The 17,784-nt window shown below is 53.6% G+C and overlaps 1 protein-coding gene across 8 annotated transcripts in view; it reads left to right on the plus strand.

Annotated features, from left to right (window-relative positions):
- Positions 1-17,784, plus strand: part of ZMIZ1 (zinc finger MIZ-type containing 1) — a 248,024-nt gene that overhangs the window by 144,045 nt on the left and 86,195 nt on the right. For all 8 annotated transcript variants that reach the window (XM_034930952.3, XM_034930956.3, XM_034930955.4 and 5 more), the window contains one exon: positions 3,466-3,571. In XM_034930952.3, the coding sequence (XP_034786843.1) occupies positions 3,466-3,571 (106 nt within the window). The remainder of the gene's footprint in view (positions 1-3,465; positions 3,572-17,784) is intronic.

Below are 17,784 nucleotides of genomic sequence, written 5' to 3' on the forward strand. Positions count from 1 at the left end.
GCCATTGCACTGCAGCCTGGGCAACAGAGCGGGACTCTGTCTCAAAAAAAAAAAAAAAAGAAAAAAAAATTTGTGTACAGATGAGATCTTGCTATGTTTGCCAGGCTGGTCTTGAACTCTTGGTTGTAAGCTATCCTGCCTCAGCCTCCCAAAGTGCTGGGATAACAGGTGTGAGCCACCATACCCAGTCAAGTTCTCCGTCTTGTGTCTGGACTTTAGTTTCCCTGTCTGTGGTGTGAGGCTGGGTTCCCTGACCTGTGAGGTCCCCTGGCTCTAGGGGTCTAGGTGTCTGGCAGCCAGGATGACAGGGCAGCCTCAGGAGTGCTTCCCCCCTGCCACCCCCACCCCGCCACCGTGGGTCAAGCAGCAGTACCTGGACAGCCAACAGAGGGTCACAGCGCCCCAGCCACTCACACTGGCCTTTATGGGGAGGGGGCCTTGCACCCTATAGGACCTTCACAGAGAGCATCATGACCACTGGGGTGAGAATGGGCCTCTCTGAAAAACAAGCTGCACAGCTGAGCCCATGCTCCCACCACTGTCAGTCAGACCTTGCCTCACAGAACTTTCTGGGGGTCCTCAGGCTGGGCCAGAGGAACCCAGGGGATAGGAATGCATGAGGCACTCTAGGGTTACAGGATTTGATTCAGCTCACTCTGCCATACCTGTGCTCTGTGGCCTTGAGCACGGTCCTGCCCTCTCTGGGCCTTGACTTCCTCATCAGTGAAAGGAGGCTATTGGAGCCAGTGACCCTTCTGAATGCTGGGGCACAGGAGACTTGGTGACAAGCAGAGACTCCCTGCTCCAGCACCCACCCGGTTGGCCCTTACAGCCGCCATACAGCACCAAGCCCCTCTAGCTCAAGTTAGCTAGTATTTTTTCCTTTTTAACTAGAGCAACAGGATTAGCCAGTATTGGCCAAACATGGGGACTTTTGCCTTCCTGCCCTGAACCCAGGGCCTGAGGGTCCTCAGTGCAGGTTGGAAGTTATGGCGTTAACCCTTTGTGGACTGAGAAAGAAGTCTTAGCATGGAAAGAGCCCAGAGTTTTCAGCTAGACTGCCTGGATCACATCCTGTCTCTGTCACTGACCAGCTTTGAGGTGTTGTTCAACCTCTTTCCTCATCTGTAAATCAGAGATAATAATGATAATACCTATCTCGTGGAGCTGCTGGAAGAATTTGCACTTTGTTGCATACAAAGCACCTATGTACGTGGGAGCCAGCATTTTCACTGCAGCACTTGTAAGCATCAGTGTTTCCCATTGACAGCAGCCTCACTACTGCACCAGTCGAAACAGGCCGCTCTGTGCTCACAGGCATCCACCTGAAGTTCTACAAAGAGGGAGGGCACCAGAGTCCATGTATGAGCTGCAGTGGTCCCTCCAGCCCAGAATCTTCCTCCTCACTCTCTGGAGGAGAGTCTGCCTGCAGACTTGAAATATTCAACAGGCCATAAAGAGTTAGGGACCTTGGTTTTTCTATGTGGACAGTGAGACTTATGGTGAGGATGTCCCAGAGACTGGGACATGTAGAGGGGCAAACAGAGCCCGTGGGAAAGAGGCCTAAGGAGTGTGGAAGACTTCTGTGCCAGGGGCTTCTGTTTGCGGCAGAGACGCTGAGCAAACATCCTAACCTAACAACATCCTTTTTCCTCCCAACCTGGCTCAAACATTAGCCCTACACAGAGGGGCGCGGGGAGGGCCACAGTCCCATTCCAAGAGTCACTGGTGATCCTGGGAAGGGGAACCCATTGGCTCCTCCCTGATTTAGCACGGGACATTTCTCTGAGTCTCCAGTGTTGTTTTAAATTGGCCTAGGTAAGTGGTGTTCCCACCCTTTTAGCCCCAGAGCCCCTTTCACAAATTCCTGAGATTTAAGGCATGCATGGGGAACGATTCTGTTGGATCTAGGGGCCAGGCCAAACCCCATGGCAGTCTGAGGCCCCTCCAGGCGCCTCTGGAGCAGGTGGTTCCTGGGGGCTTGGCAGCAGAGTCCCCCCTTTTTCAGAAGTACCGGCCTACCACATCTGGGTGCTCTCCCTACTCAGCCATAGCCACCCCAGCTGCTTTCTAAATGACTCCATTTTCCAAGGTCCTTCCTTCTTAATAAAGAAAGCTAATTTTGCTGCTGTTCATGAGGAAGGCGGATGTGAGGAAGCAGATCTGGGAGTCATGGGACACCTGGGAATGGGTGGGGACAGAGTGAAGCCAGAGCGGCAACAGCTTGCAAAGCCACCCAAGGGTCCCCTGGAGCGCCCCGTCCCACACTGCCCCCCAGGGGACCGATGGCCCTCCCAGTCTGCCGCCTCTCACCCCGCCAGTCCCTACTTCTGAGATTTATAAGGAGATGGGTGGGACCTTCAGGCTCCAAACACACCATTGCTGTTATGGAAGCCCCCCATTTGCTGGGGCTTAAGGCTAGAGACAGACCCCAGGCTGAGCGTGGGAGTCCTGCGGTTTCTAGCTGAGGTTGAGGGGGCTGCAGGGTGCTTGGCACGGAGCAGCATTACAATGCCTGCCCCATCCCGGAAGCCTTAGTCGATGAAGCAGCTCTGACCTGAAGCCCTGTGGGAAGCAGCTTGTTCTAAATCACCACTTTTTTTTTTTTTTTTTTGAGAAGGAGTCTTGCTGTTCTGCCCAGGCTGGAGTGCAGTGGTGCGATCTAGGCCCACTGCAACTTCCCCATCCCAGGTCCAAGCGATTCTCCTGCCTCAGCCTCCAGAATTGCTGGGATTACAGGCGCCCGCCACACACTCGGCTAATTTTTGTATTTTTAGGAGAGACGGGGTTTCACCATGTTGCCCAGGCTGTTCTCGAACTCTTGACCTCAAGTGATCCACCCGCCTCAGCCTCCCAAAGTGCTGGGATTATAGGTGTGAGCCACCACTCCTGGCCTAAATCACTGCTTTAGATGAGATGCATGCTGACTCGGAGGGGCAGGGCTGGGCCTAAGAGTCTGCATTTGTAACAGGCCCCCCTGTGATGCTGATAGCCCTGGAGTAGGAAGGGCAGTGAACCCTCCCCAGCAGTGGGTGCAGGAGCTCAGTGAGGGGTGGGGGAGTTCCTGAGGGCCCAGGGCATGGAAGGGAGATGGAAGAGCCACACAGATGGAGCAGAGACCCTTAGGGCCCACCCTAAGGATGGTGGTACAGGATCCCCAGCCGACTTCTAAAATGTGGTCGAATCTGAGCCCTTGGAAGCGGCGGGGCCTATGGCTTTGGTGTTGGACCCATCGTCAGCCTGGGAAACCCCTAAGGACGGGGCCAGGATCCCAGGGCCTGGCATGGAAGAGGTGTTCATCAGTATTTGCTGAGCAACTGAAGAAGGCACAGTGGACTTCTGGCTCTGCCTGATGATGGGGCACTGCCTTAGCTTGCCCACCTCACCCACGTCACCTGCAAAATGGGCATATCCATTGGCTCTGGGCTCCGTGACTCACCTGCCCTCCTCCCCTCTTGCTTTCAGGTGGTCAGTCGGGTGGCAGCCCAGCAAGGCTTTGACCTGGACCTCGGCTACAGACTGCTGGCTGTGTGTGCTGCAAACCGAGACAAGTTCACCCCGAAGTCTGCCGGTAGGTGTCCGTGGGGGACTCCGTGATGTCACTGGGAGGTGTGGAGGGGAACTGACTATAAACCATGCCTGTTTGCTGCCCCTGCCTTCTGGTGCCTCCATGTGTCTAGGTGTAGTGCGAACCCCTGAGGAAGAGCAACTCATCCACCAGGCTCTGGGACCCACAGTTGGGGCTGTCCCCGTGCCTCTCCCAGGGAGTATCCTTGCCTCAGGGGTACTGCAGGGCCAGAGAGGCTCCCGAGGCACACCAAACCCAGCAGTAGGCACTGTGCTACAGGCAGGACCAGCATCAGCTCACTCCATCACCACGGTGACCCCTTGGTGTAGGCACTGTGCTACAGGCAGGACCAGCATCAGCTCACTCCATCACCACGGTGACCCCTTGGCATAAGCACTGTGAGCTCCCCATTTTACACATGAGGAAACTGAGGCTCACAAACACAGAGGAGATTTCCCAAGGCCACACAGCTGGAAGGCAGCAGAGCAGGGATTTAAGCCTAGGCCTGTACTTCAGAGTCAGCATTCTTAACCTTTATACTCCACTACGTTCATTCATTCCCCAAAAATTGTTTAAAATGAAACACAAAAGTCGAAACAAAATGAATCAGTACACTCAGGGTTCCGTATTGCAACTTTGTCATCACCTGCGGTCTCCTGACCTTGCAGTAAGCAGGGGCCATGGAGAGTGCCAAGCAGCATTCTGTCTGGGAGGGCTTTGAGCACTTTAAAGATACAGTTTTATTTTACATTTCCCACCATCCTCATAACCTGGCTTAGGCCACAGGCGCCCTGCTAGCTTTAAGCCGGACAGACCTGTCACTTGCTAAGTGTGTGGTCTCTGAGCCTCAGCTGATCTTTCTGGGAAGGCGGGAATGGTAAGGAGACTCCTGACTTCAGGGGTCATTGTAAGTGCTAGAAATACATAAAGTGCAGGCCGGGTGCGGTGGCTCACGCCTGTAATCCCAGCACTTTGGGAGGCCGAGGTGAGCAGATCACGAGGTCAGGAGATCGAGACCATCCTGGCTAACACGGTGAAACCCCGTCTCTACTAAAAATACAAAAAAGATTAGCCGGGTGTGGTGGCGGGCGCCTGTAGTCCCAGCTACTCAGGAGGTTGAGGCAGGAGAATGGCATGAACCCAGGAGGCGGGGCTTGCAGTGAACCGAGATCGCGCCACTGCACTCCAGCCTGGGTGACAGAGGGAGACTCCGTCTCAAAAAAAAAAAGAAAAAAGAAACAAAGAAAGAAATACATAAAGTACCTAGCACCGTGTCTGGATATTGTTAACATTCCTTATGGAGTCAGGACAAGCAGTTGAAAAAGAAAAAAAGAAACAGTTATTTCCTTTGTATAACAATAAAATGGACGTTTTCACTGAATTCATCAGTCAGTTCTTTGGAGTGTATATAGACACAGCCTTCATGAAAACGTTGTAAGGACATCTCACGATGTGTTTCCATAAATCTGCTCAATTTATAATCTCTTGCGTGTGAGTTTGCGCCTCTTTCCATGTATGTTTCCAGTCTGCACACACGGATGGCGCTGCACACATAGATGTGTGGCGGCCTCATTAGCCAGTAGCTACTCTGAGACCCTGGACATGCCCGCCTGCATTGGGATATTGCTATCGTATTGAACTGCTTGCTAGAAAATGGTCTTGGAATCTCACAAGGGACATCTATTCCTGATGGAGTGTGCAGTTTTAATAATGACTTAAGTCAATACAATGTTGACAGGGTAGAAATGACTTATCAAAGACACATACCTCTTAAGTGCCCGTTCTGTGCAGGCACCCGGCAAGGGCTGAATTTGCAAGGGCAACTAAACAGAAAGGGTCCTGCCTTAAGAAACTTACAGTCCAGAGCAGGGGCCACCAAGCTTTTTTCCATCAAGGGCCAGACAGGGGCTTTTGGGGGTTCTGTGAAAGCTGCCATAGATAGTACATAGAGGAGTGGGGTTGGCTGGTTCCACGAAAACTTTATTTATGAAAACAAGTGCTGTGTGCAGTGGCTCACACCTGTAATCCCAGCACTTTGGGAGGCTCAGGCAGGTGGATCACTTGAGTTCAGTAGTTCGAGACCAGCCTGGGTAACATGGCGAAACCCCATATCTACAAAAAAATACAAAAATTAGCTGGGTGCGGTGGTGCACGCCTGTGGTCCCAGCTGCTTGGGAGGCTGGGGTGGGAGGATCACTTGAGCCTGGGAGGTGGAGGTTGCAGTGAGTCAAGATCGAGCCACTGCATTCCAGCCTGGGTGATAGAGTAAGACCCTGTCTCAAAACAACAACAACAACCAAGAAACAACAACAAAAAAACCTAGTGATTAACTATACTTCTTGACCCCTAGTCTAGAGGGAGAGGAAAACATTGATCAAATAATTAGAGGGGTGTGTGTGTGTGTGTGTGTGTCTGTGTAAGCTCAAGCTGTGATAAGTGCCTTGAAGGAAAAGTGAAGGATGGCAAGGGGGTGTTGTTGAGGGCAGACCACTCTGGGGTTGCAGCAGTCTCCCCTGAGACCTGAAGGTTGAGTAAGTGAAGAAAAAGAGAAAGAGCGTCTTTGCAGTTAAGGGGACAGCCTGTGCAAAGGTGTTGAGGTAGAAGGGGAGCATGCACGGCTTTTTGTCGGAACTAAGAGAAAGGCAGTGATTCTGGAGCCCAGAGGCAGGGGGTACATGGCAAAGGCGAGGCTGGAGAGGTCAGCAGCAGCGGAAACATTCAGGGCCTATCTTGGAGGTCACAGTCTTTGTCCTGAGAGTAATGGGAACATGGCTAAATGCTCATTTTGTGATGACAGCTCGGGCTATAAAAGAACAGATTGCACGGGGGGTGGGGGGATGTGGAGGCCCGCCTGGATGTAGGTGGCCAGTTGACAGATCACTGGGAGGTCGGGGTGAGGATGATGGTGGCTTGATCAGGAAGACAAGAGTGGAATGGAGACAGAGGGATATTTAAGAGGCAAAACTATGCCACAGAGGGAGAAGGAGACCTGGAGAATGGGCTGTCCCAGGAGCCCAGTGCCTCCCCAGAGGAGCAGGAGAGACTCAGGTCTCTGTGCAGTCCCTCCACAAAGGGTCACTGAAACCCCTGCCCTGCTGGCACGTGCTGGGTGTTCTCATATGTTTTGTGGTGGTGCCAAGCTTTGTGAGACACAGAATACTATCTACATTTATGGATGAAAAAATGAAAGCTCAGAGAGGTCCTATGACTTCCCTGAGGTCACCCAACTCATAATAGGCTGGAACCTGAACTAGCCTCCTGGCTGTAGGCCCAGGGCTCTGCCTGCCCCATCACACCAGGCCTGGGCAGCCCTCCATTTCCTTTGGAAAGAGCCCTTCATGCTGCTCAGGGGTCTCCAGCAAGGCCTCTGAGTGGCATTCCCAGCATCACCTCTTCGCTTGAAACAGGGATTTGTTCTTTCCTCCATCTGCACCCCTGCTTGAACACAGCCTTTGTAATTTAGAAAGCCCTTTCCCATGCATTGTGTCTGTGAACTCACGTGACACTCTGACACTACGCAGGCTCCCAGGGATGAATTCTCAGTGTACCCATTCTGCAGCTGAGAACACTGAGGCACAGCAGTGCCTGTGGCTTGGCCATCCTCAGATTTCCTTATTAGGAGTCAAACCCTTGTCAGTGCCCACAGCCATGACTAACTACCTTTCAAGGCCACCCATCCAGATATATGGGCTCTCGGGATCCCAGCCACCCCCTGCTTGCCCCATCTTCTGGAAAGGAAAGGGGGCCAGTCTGAGGGGGAAGCCTCTACCTGGTGGTTTTATTTGAGGGGTGAAGGACCTGCCAGGAGCAGGCTGGGCCATAAGAGGGGTGGAGGCCATGGGGAGCAGAGCTGGGACCCCAAGTCCCAGACATGGCACCGGCACCAGGCCTCCTCTTGGCCACCTCTTCAGGCTGTGGCCTCGTCTGTGAAGAGAGCTGATTTGCCCACCTCATGGGCTGCCTGTGAGGATGCAGTGGGACCCCCTAATCATGGAAGTGAGAAAGGGGCCCAGCTAATACCTGACGCACACTGGGGGCCAAGTAAATATGACCCTCCAGCCTTCCTCCTCTGCTTCCATGTGTCTGTCTCTTAGCTGATGTGGTTCCCAGCCTCTCTAAGGCCCTTTCTGTGGCAGCAAGCCTGTTTCCCACTGTCCTGTCTCGCCTCGGCTCTGTGGGTGTGGGTGACCTGCAGTGTCCCTACCCCTGGGCACAGCCCCAGTGTGCCTGTGTGGGGATGGCCACTCCCACCTGCCCAGCCCACTTCCAGGGAGGCCTCTGCAGTTCCAGAGCTCGCTCCAGCCCCCAAGCCCCTTCAGCCAGTCTGGGCCACCTGTCCACCCTCCTGCCTTTCCACACTTGTCTGACGTGCCTGTGCAGTTCTGCCCTCCCAGGGCTCCCTGCTCCTTTCTTTCTTTGGTCTTGGGTGTCTGTAGGTCTGTCTCTGTGCAGCGGCCCCTGTCCATCTCTAGCTTCCCGTGGCTTTCTCTGCCTTCCTGGGTTTCTCTGGGTCTCAGACTTTCTCCCTCTGTACGTCTGTGTGTATGGTGTGTGTGAGGCTGTGTATGTTTGTGTTGGGGAGAGTATGTGGCTTTGTATGTGGGTGTGTGCCTGTGTACATGTGCATGTCTCTGTGTATGTCTGCATGGCTGTGCACATGTGTGTATCTGTGCATGCTGTGTGTGGCTGTGTACATGTACATGGCTGTGTCCATGGTGTGTGTATGTCTATGACGTATATGTACCTGTGTGCGTGTCTGTGTGTGCATGGTTGTGTACATGTGTGTATCTGCATGGTGTTTGTGCATGGCTGTGTATATGTACATGCCTATCTGTGTCTGCATGCATGTTATCTGTGCGTGGGTGCATGCCTGTGTGTGTCGCCCTGGCGCTGCATCCCCCGTCTGTCTCCCTTGTCAGAAGGCCAGGCCAGCCAAGGAGGGCCAGGATGAGATCATGCAGTGAGTGAGCTTGGAGCGGGGCTTTGTCAGGAGAGCTGGCGGTGAGCCGGCCGTGGTGCAGGAGCACGTGTGTGCATGTGTGTGCATGCATGCGTGTGTGTGTGTGCGTGTGTGTGTCCTGGGAGAGTGCGCAGGAGGCGAGCACAGGCAGTCACTGCAGCAGCCGCCAGGCAGGCGGCTCCACGCGGCCCTGGACGCCCAGCCCCCAGCTCTTTGTTCTGGCGCAGCCTTTAGCCTCAGAGCGCACGTGCGCGGGCGGGATCCTCCTCCTCACCAGGCCCCCTCCCTCCTCAGTACAGAAGGTCACCTGCCTGGCCCGGCATCCTGATGCTCCCTTGATTCTCCCCAGGCCGGGCCTTAGCATTGCCCCACCCCCACCTTCCATGCCAGCCTGAGGGGACTTGGCGGGCAGCACTGAAATGTCAGCCTCCTCATCACCGAGCAGTCCCACGCCTGCTGGCAACGTGGGCACCAAGCACCAGGCAGTCGCCATGTTGAGGTCCCCAAGAGCCTTCTGCCTGTCTCAGCTCCTGTCCATGCTTGAAGAAAGCCATATGGCCTCAGCTGACCCGTGAGCAGCCAGTCACTGTTGAAATAATCGAATAGGGAATGCTGGAGCCCAGGGCCCAGAGAGGGGAGGACCCACCCCAAGTCCTAGCGAGGCAGAGCCAGAGTCCAGAAGAGAGCCCAAATGCCTGCTGCCTTCTCGCGCCCTTCCTGTCTCCCTGAGGCTGGCCTCACAGCTGTGGGCTCCCACCCTCATGCTATTGGCAAAGTCAAAACGCAGAGAGAGCAGCAGGTCCAGGAGGCCTTGGAGCTTCCGCAGGATGTCCTGAGACAGGTCGTCAGAACTCAGGAGAGTGGTGAGAACTGGAAGAACTGCCACCACTGAGGAAGAGGCCAGCTTTCCTTAGGGATGAGTGGCTGGTGGCTGTCAATCAGAAAACACAGACTGGCTGCTCATGGGCCAGATGTGGCCCACAGACACCTGAGATTGGACCACTCAGTGTTTTTTTTTTAATGCATACAAGTTGCCAGCATTCACTGTTTAGGAAATTTGTACAACAGAGTCAAATGCCTGGCTTCCTTTGAGTGGGAATCTTGGACCCGCGTCCTCACAGCTGACTGGGACTGACTGGGTGGTGGTGGCTAACCTCTGGGACAGGCGCTGTGCCCTCCCCATCCCTCTCTGTTGTCTCACACCCATGGCCTTCCCCACCGTTGGAAACCAGCCCTGTGGACATGAGTGTTTCTGACCTCTGTTCAAGGACACCCTCCCATCTCAACGCAGCAGCCCGAGTCCTGGGTCCCATGCAGAGTGGATCGCTTACTTTTTGTCCACAAACATCTCCTCAGCCTGGTTTCCCTGATGTTTTGACAGTCCCCAGAGGAACTGACAGCCATGGGAAATGTCAGCAGATCACAAGAGGGGGGCTGAGACATGCCCTGGGCCCCTGGCCAGCCTGGGAGGTAAAGATTCAGGAATGCAAAGGGGTCCCTGTCTCACCCTCCCTGTCTGTGGCCTGTGGTCCATGGAGAGAGTGCTTGGGAGAGGCTGGGTACTTCACTGGAGCTCTCGATCCCAGGGAGCTTCTATAACAACTTGTGCAGCAGCCCCAGGGCTCAGAGAAAGACCCTGACCCCAAGGGACCTGGAGAGTGCTCCAGCCTTCAGATTGTTGGGAGAGGCACAGGCGTCAGAGGCCAGCCAAGTCATTTCTACCTCTTCTGCTCGGGACACCTTAAGCCAGGTCATAAACCACTGTTTCAACTTCTGTCTTTGAAAGCAAGCCCTCTTGTTCTCACCTGGCTGAATGGTGGACTCTCAGACCCCGTGGTGGTGGGGATATTCCTGGTCTCTTTTGGTGGCTTGACTCCGATCTCCCCCTCACGCCTCCCTTGTGGCTGCTCTCCACCCCTCTCTGCCTCTGCCCATCCCAGAACATGGAGCCGCCTTCCCGTTACTGGGAGGACAAATGGCCTTATTCAGGGACACCCTGCCAGAGCTGTCTCTCTAAGACAAAGCTGTGCGCAGCTCTGCGTGAAAAACAGCTCGCGGCTGCCCAGTGAGCAGGCAGGATTGGTGGGTGCAAATTGCAGGGGATTTGTTACCAGCTGCCGGTGCCCCAGAGACAGCAGGCAGGCAGGCCCTTGCCCTTGAAATGCCAGCCGCCTGGCAGGCTGGGGCACCTTTTCAAGGTCGGGACAGACTTCTTCCTGGACACCGGCCCCCACCCCCACATACAAGCTCAGCAAAGCTGGGATGTTGGGGAGGGGTTTGGCTTCCTTCCTCCTGCTGGGCTGTCTCCACCGCCCCGGTCAGGTGTCCCTAGAAGGGGCTCTGGATTTCATCACCCGGCCCTCTCGGAACTGACTCATGGTCAGATCTGTTTAATGGACGAAACCTGTTCACGCGCTCACCTCCCTCTGTTTCAGTGCCGTGGGAAAGGCAACTGGTGCTCTTATCAGCATGCCCATTAATAGAGGAGGAAACGGGAAGACACAGACCCAGGTCACATGGCTTCTGGTGCTGGAAGCAGGTCTGATTTCCAGGATGGTCAGATGTGGAGTACAGGGAACCACCTCCCTCTGAATTACCCTGGGTGAACTGGTGGGTGGCCTGGCCTGGGCCAGGGGCCCTGGCCTCCGTCCCCTCCCCCACCTCCCTGAGGGATGAGGCCTGAGATCCGGTGGCCTCACTGTGCTCTTGGAGAAAAGGGATGGTTTATGGACACAGTGTTCCCAGGCCAAGGAATTGGGGGGAGGGGCAGCTGTGATGGTCCCTGGGGTTCCAGGAATGAGCAGTGGGGAGGGGCTCTGCCATGCCCAGAATGAGAAAGGGCAGATGTGGAAACAACTTCCAGGCTATTTCTACGGCCATTAAAACGAGGTCTCCAAAGAATGATGACTATGTGGGAATGCTTACATGTAATATTAACTTTCTAGAAGGATAACAGAGTGCTAGACTTAGTATGATCCCAGCCAGGTGCAAAAACAAAACGTACATGTATTTAGGCACAGACACCAGAAGAGAATATACCAAAATGTCAACTTACAAGTAATGGCTCTATCTGGAGGGGGCCGGAGGGTGACTCTTTTCTTTGTTTCCCACATTTTCTTCTTTCTGTTTTTAAGCAGAAGCAGCAGCAGTCATGGGTTTCTTCAGAGTTTGGTTGGAGTTGGCAGGGGCAGGGTGAGAAGGAGAGCCGGCAGCTCCTGGCTGGGTCAGCAGTTTTCCTAGCGCAGCCCTCTCTGGTTCCCCGAGAGCTCCAGGGGACAGACCTCTCATCTGGGGGATTAGCTCATCACTGGCCCCCCTGCCTACAGAGCAGGGGTGTACACAAGGACACCCTGGGCCGAGCCAGTGGGTACCTGCTTTCCAGGCCTGTCCAAAATGAGAGGGGAGCCTGGAGGATGGGACCCTAAGAAGGGCCTGCTTCTGTCACCAGGGCCCTCAGCAGCCCACCCCCTATGCCGCCCCACGGCCACCTGATTGGGATGGGGGATCCGCACAGTGAGTAGGAGTAGGCATTAACGAGGTCTGTAGTAGGGGAAGGCCAGGCTGCTGCAGGCATTGCAACTAGATGATGTGTGTCTGAGTGTGGGTTCCCACAGGCAGAGCCTGCGGTGAGGATTCCAGTGCAAGTTGTTCCTTCAGGAGGATCCCAGAAAGCACTGATCGAGAAGTGGAGGAAATGAGATGGGGAAGGGAAGGAAGTCAGTGAAAAGAGTGGTTAGGAAGCAGGTAACCTGCTGTGGACACCTGGGGCTCAGTCCTGCTGGGAGTGCTGGCAGCTAGAGTGTGCCCCTTACCCACCTGAGAGGCGAGGAGGAGGAGGCATTTCTCCACCATCTCTCCACCATTATTGGGCAAGGTCAGCTTGAGGTCGGGGAGCAGGTGGATGAACCCTTGGCACTCGAGTTAGCAGAAAACGCCCAGGCAGAGTCCCAGTGCATGCAGTAAGCAGAGGCTGTGTAGAAGAAGCACCCACAGTGCCTGCAACAAGATGCTTTCCAGACTCAGTCACTGGCATCACACCCTCATCATCTCTGCTTTATTTCAGTACCGCTTGTATTAAGATTGAGTTCTTAATATTTCTTAAAGGAAATTTTATATTGCTTCCTTAAATGGCAGATCAGTCTCCCTTACCACATGCAGAAACTGCCAAAATAAAGACAGTAGAAACCATACCTTGTCTCCTAGTTTAGCTACAGGTGACTGCTCAATGATGGAGGGCGAGCCAGTTCTCTGCTAGTTAAAAAGGGAGGTGATGGCCGGGTGCAGTGGCTCACCCCTGTAATCCTAGCATTTTGGGAGGCTGAGGTGGGAGGATCACTTGAGCCCAGGAGTTTGAGACCAGCCTGGGCATCATAGTGAGACATCTCTACAAAAAAAAATTTTTAATTAAAAAAAAAGGGGAGGTAAAGGGTGAAGGGGTTTAGGAAAGGCTTAAAGACCAGTGAGCACCAAACTACTGAGCCTCTCTTCTTAGAAACAACAGCATCCCAATGATGGAAAGACAGCTGAGGTTGCAGTGGTTCTCCCACTGGGACCTGTGACTACCTAAGCAACCTGGGGGGCCATATCACCTAGACCACACTTGAGGGTGCCCTAGTTAAGAAGTGCAGCTCTGAAGGAGGCTCTGGGGCCTGGGGTAGGCTGTGCCCTGCCCAGCAGCCATCTCATCCTCAGTCTGTCCATCTACACCATTTCTCTGCCTTCACGGCTACAGGAAGAATGATGAGGCCGTGGGTGTGAGAGTGCCTCTTAAAATAAAAAATACTAAACTGGAATTTTAAGGGCGAGGGATGATAAGCTTCTTGTGCCAGGCCCACCTCATGCTAAGCACAGGGCCTACAAACACATACACATGCAATACACGCAGTCCCTTCTCTGCTGGTTTGAAATAAGTGAATGCTCCCATTCTGTGGGTGGGAGATGGCAGTAACCATGCAGGGCCACACAGCCCTTCACCCTCCCTTACATGTCCAACCCTATGACTCCTCCAGATGAGCTTGTTCCCATTTTAAGGGAAAAATGGAGGCTCTGAGGGGTGGGGAGGTGGTCTCAGCAAGGGCAGAAGTGGGACCAGAGCTCTGGCCAGGCCATCCCTGCATCTCTGCAGGTCACCAGGGACTCAGTGGTGCTCCCGAGGAGCTGGAACAGCTTCTCTGGAGATGCAGGGCCACAGGTATCACCATGCCTGCCTTCCCGAGCCTTCCTGCATCTGCCTGTAGCCACCCTACCCACAGGTGCACCCAGGACAGAGGTCCTGCCAAAACAACCCCCACCAGCACTGCCCCAGGTTGCCCTGAGGATGCCATGGCTGCCCAAGGAGTTAATAAAGCCATTGGCAGCAATTAATTCTGTAGAGGAAAGAGCCAGGTAAGAGGATTAAGGAAGCCAGAGCTTTGGTTTTAAGATGGAGCTTAGCATTCTCGCCCCCAGAGGAGGGATTTCAGGGGATTCGAGGGTGTGAGAGTGAAATGGAGCAGGGCCTCGGCAGAAGGTGGGCAGGCTGGTTGTGGAACATTTTAACCAAGTGTTGCAAGCCACAGCCTTGTAAATACCTTGTAAATACCAAAGTATGTACCTTCTGGGTTAGACAGACAGATAGGCATTAATGATGGTACGGTTATCATCAGTTTTGCCTCTTTAGACATACAGAGCCAGGACAGGTCAGGGAAGGGCATCTGGATTAGGAAAAGATCTGATTCCTAGCCCCTTTCAGTCATGATGCAACCGACATTAAGTTCTGCATTTTCTCTGTAACAGGCACTGCCTTGAGTATCCATGAACTCACTTATCCCACATGGTGATCCCAGGTACTCATATCTACCCCATTTTACAGATGTGGAAACTGAGGTTTAGATAAATAAAATAATTTGACCAGGGCTTTCTGGCCAAAAAGAGCCAAAATTGTGATTCAAACAAGAACATTCAACCCCAAAGCCACCAGCTGCCCCTGCTTTCTATGAACAGGTTAAAATGAAGTCTTGGGAAAGACACAGTAATGATTTGAGAGCTGCCAAAGATCACCTGAACTGCTTGCAAGTGGAGGCCTTAAGTGTTTGACAATGATTTGTCCTTGCTGGTAGGTTAAACACCCTCCCATCTTTGGGCTCGTTCAACACTCAGGGTCCCATGGATGATGAATAGCAGAGAGCCTGGGTCAGCCCCAATTTCAGATATTTTTTCCAGAAGCCATTCAGCTGTTTCATAGAGAAGGGTGGTCATTAAAAAGCATGGATTCTGGAGTAGCCTGTCTGGGTGTGAATCCCACCCAGCCCCCTAATCACCAGTTCTGAGACCTTGGAAGAGTCAGTTAACTCCTTTGTGCCATGGTTCTCTTGTTTGACAAAAGGGGATTATAATAATGCCTACATCATAGGTTTTAAGTGAGTTAAGGTCTATACAGTGCTTGGAACAGGGCCAGGTGTATAGGACATGCTGTATATGCGTGAGAAATTTTATTCCAGCCTGTTGGCATTCATGCTCTCTGAAATGCCTCTCATACCTGGAGGTAGCACAAAACCTAGTGTTGTAAAAATATGGAACCCTTATGTGTAGGTAGGGCCAAGGTAAATGCCAGTCACACCACCTCCAAGGGTGTGGAGATGAGTGGGACCCTGTTAACTAAGGTGGGGTAAATGGGGTCTCCAAGACAGCAGAGGTTTACATGGGGCTAAGAATGCATCCCCCCTTTCCCCAAAAAAGAATCTGAGCCACTGTGCAGGAGGCAGGCAGCCCTGCAGAAGGGGAAAGTAGAGAGCTGTCAGAGGGAGGCTGGACAGGGCCCACAGCACCCTGTCTGTGCCCTGGGCAAGGGATGTTTGAAGGCCTCTGTCTCACCATTCCCATCCTGTCTGTGCCCTGGGTGAGGGAAACCTTGAGGGCTTCTGTCTCGCCAAGTCTTCCCAGCAGCCCAGCTCAAAATTATTCAAAGATTGGTAGGAGGAAGAGAAAGTAACATTTAAAGTACCATTTATTGAGCTACTGCTTCATGCCATGCATTGCAACTGGGTATTTTATGATCCTCGTGAGAATCCAACCCATTCTATAGATTAGGAAACTGACGCTCAAAGAGATTTATTCACTTGTCCAAAGTAGCTCAACCCTTTGTATAACAAGGCAAGGGATGAGTGAAGACATGGCTCTGAGTGGATGGATGTGTGGGCCCTTGAGTCTGAAGAGAAGAAGGAAGAATCAAGAGATTGGGGGAGGAGGGTTGTGGACCTGGGCCTGCCCCAACTCCAAATATGGTGCTCCTTCTCCTCCTCCATGGTTGTGCCTTCTTCTCTTCCTCCTTCCCTGGGATCAGACTCATTGTGAATGTGCCTCTTGCCTGTTCCCAGGGCCCATCTGGCACACAGGGGCAGGGAGGAAGGCTCAGGCCAACAGACCCCTGCCCTCTTGCCCCTGTGAGCTGCCCAGGTCAGCATGCATGGCAGAGCAAGGGCTCGGAGGTGAGGGTTCAGGCCTTGGAAATGGGTCTCTGCCTGCAGGCCCCTAGCCCCTCCTTGCCTCCACCATTTCAGTGTTCCCTGAGTCAGGGCCAGCTAGCTTCTGGTATGGGGCTAGTCTCAGGCTATGTAGAGCCCAGTGCTGGAAACCAGAATTGGGGGTAGCCTAGGACAGGGACCTGAGCTTGGGCTTCAAGATCAGGCTGACGTGGGCCTGGTTTAGCTCTGCAGCTTCCATGCTATATGTATCCCCGGCCTCATCTCCCAGCCTCTCATGAAATGATAGGTACCAAGTATGTAGCATAAACTGCCATCTCATGAGGGCTCTGCATGTAATAGTTCTGATTATTTTGAAGTCCTGCTTTACAGTCCAGGCTCTGAGACCTACTTGCTATGTGACTGTATGCAAATCACTCTCTCCACTGAGCTTGGGGTCCCACAGATCTAGAATCCAGCTCTCCTGGCTGGAGCAGCAGCAATTCTGTTTCCATGGTAACCCAGCTGTCTCTCCAGGGACCATCTGGATCTCCTCACCCTGACAAGGTGCGGCCCAGGCAACCAGGTGTTTGTGTTTTGCAGTGGAAGCTCTGCAAGGTGGTAATTCCCCTCACTGGGGACAGGGCGGTGGCCAGGCAGATGGCTGGAGGGAAGCAGAGCCTCCTTGCCGGCTGCCTGTGCTGTTCTGGGCCCAGAGAGACACAGAACCCAGAGCTCGGGAAGTCTGGCCATGGCTTTCCTTGAAGAGTTATTAACAGATGCTTCATTATATTCCTAGGAAAGCTTCCTGGCTTGTTGAGGCTGGCCAGGTGAGAAACACTGCCTGGGGCTGGACTCCTGTAGGGAATTCCAGAGGACCCAGTCTCACCTGTTTGGGATGAAGAGACACTATTGTCTCTGCAGGAAACAGGACTTACTTGGGGGAAACATTAGCAGTCTGCCTTTCAAACAGGCACATAATTATAATGACGGCAGAAACTCAGTGCACAGGATAAGCTAAATTCACCCCTTCAACGTAAGCTCATGGGTAGCTATTATGTTTAGACTCTGTGATCCGTACTTAGGGAACCCTGTACTCCCAAAGGAGCTCACAGACCCAGACCTGGCAGGGACATGCTTAGGAAAAGATGGTGTCAACAGACCCACAACACAGAACCACACTGTGGGGTGGGGAAGCAGAGAGGCGGGACCAGCCACTTCCAGCAGGAAGTTTCCAACCTGGACTGGGTTGGGACAGTGAGGGGATAGTCATCTGCCATCAGTTTACATAGGTGAGCCCCTTGACTTACAACAGCCCGCAACAGGGATCCCCGGTGCTTCTTTCCCAGGTGAGGAAACTGAGGCTCAGAGAGGTTGAGTCCCTTGCCCAGGGTCACACAGCTAGGGAGGGACTGAGCCAGGATCAGAACTGACTCGTTGCACCCTGTGTGGGGACGCTGCCCTCCTCTGTAGGTTGCCCTGGGAGGCTCCGGCTGAGCAAAACAGTTCTCTGCCTCTGTCCTTTTGGCTCTTTCTCTCTCTCCCCGCCCCCCTTTCTCCTTCCTCTCTTTCACTCTCCCCGTCTCCTTTCTCCTCCTTTCCCTCTCTCCCCCATTTCCTTTGTCTCTCCCCTTTCCCCTTGGGACACTGCTCCGTGCACCACAGGTCCTGCTGCTCAGCTCTGCCAGGGTCATCTGCAGCATCTGCTCTAGGTGGCCGGCTATCTGCTCACAGGCTGCTGCCCTGCTCCAGCCCTGGGCCACGCCCCCAGAAATGCCTGCTGTTGTTTAGCTCTGCCCCCTCCTGAGGACCCTCAG

Source organism: Pan paniscus, chromosome 8 (assembly GCF_029289425.2).
Source record: "Pan paniscus chromosome 8, NHGRI_mPanPan1-v2.0_pri, whole genome shotgun sequence".
In the NCBI taxonomy this organism is placed as follows: Eukaryota; Metazoa; Chordata; class Mammalia; order Primates; family Hominidae; genus Pan; species Pan paniscus.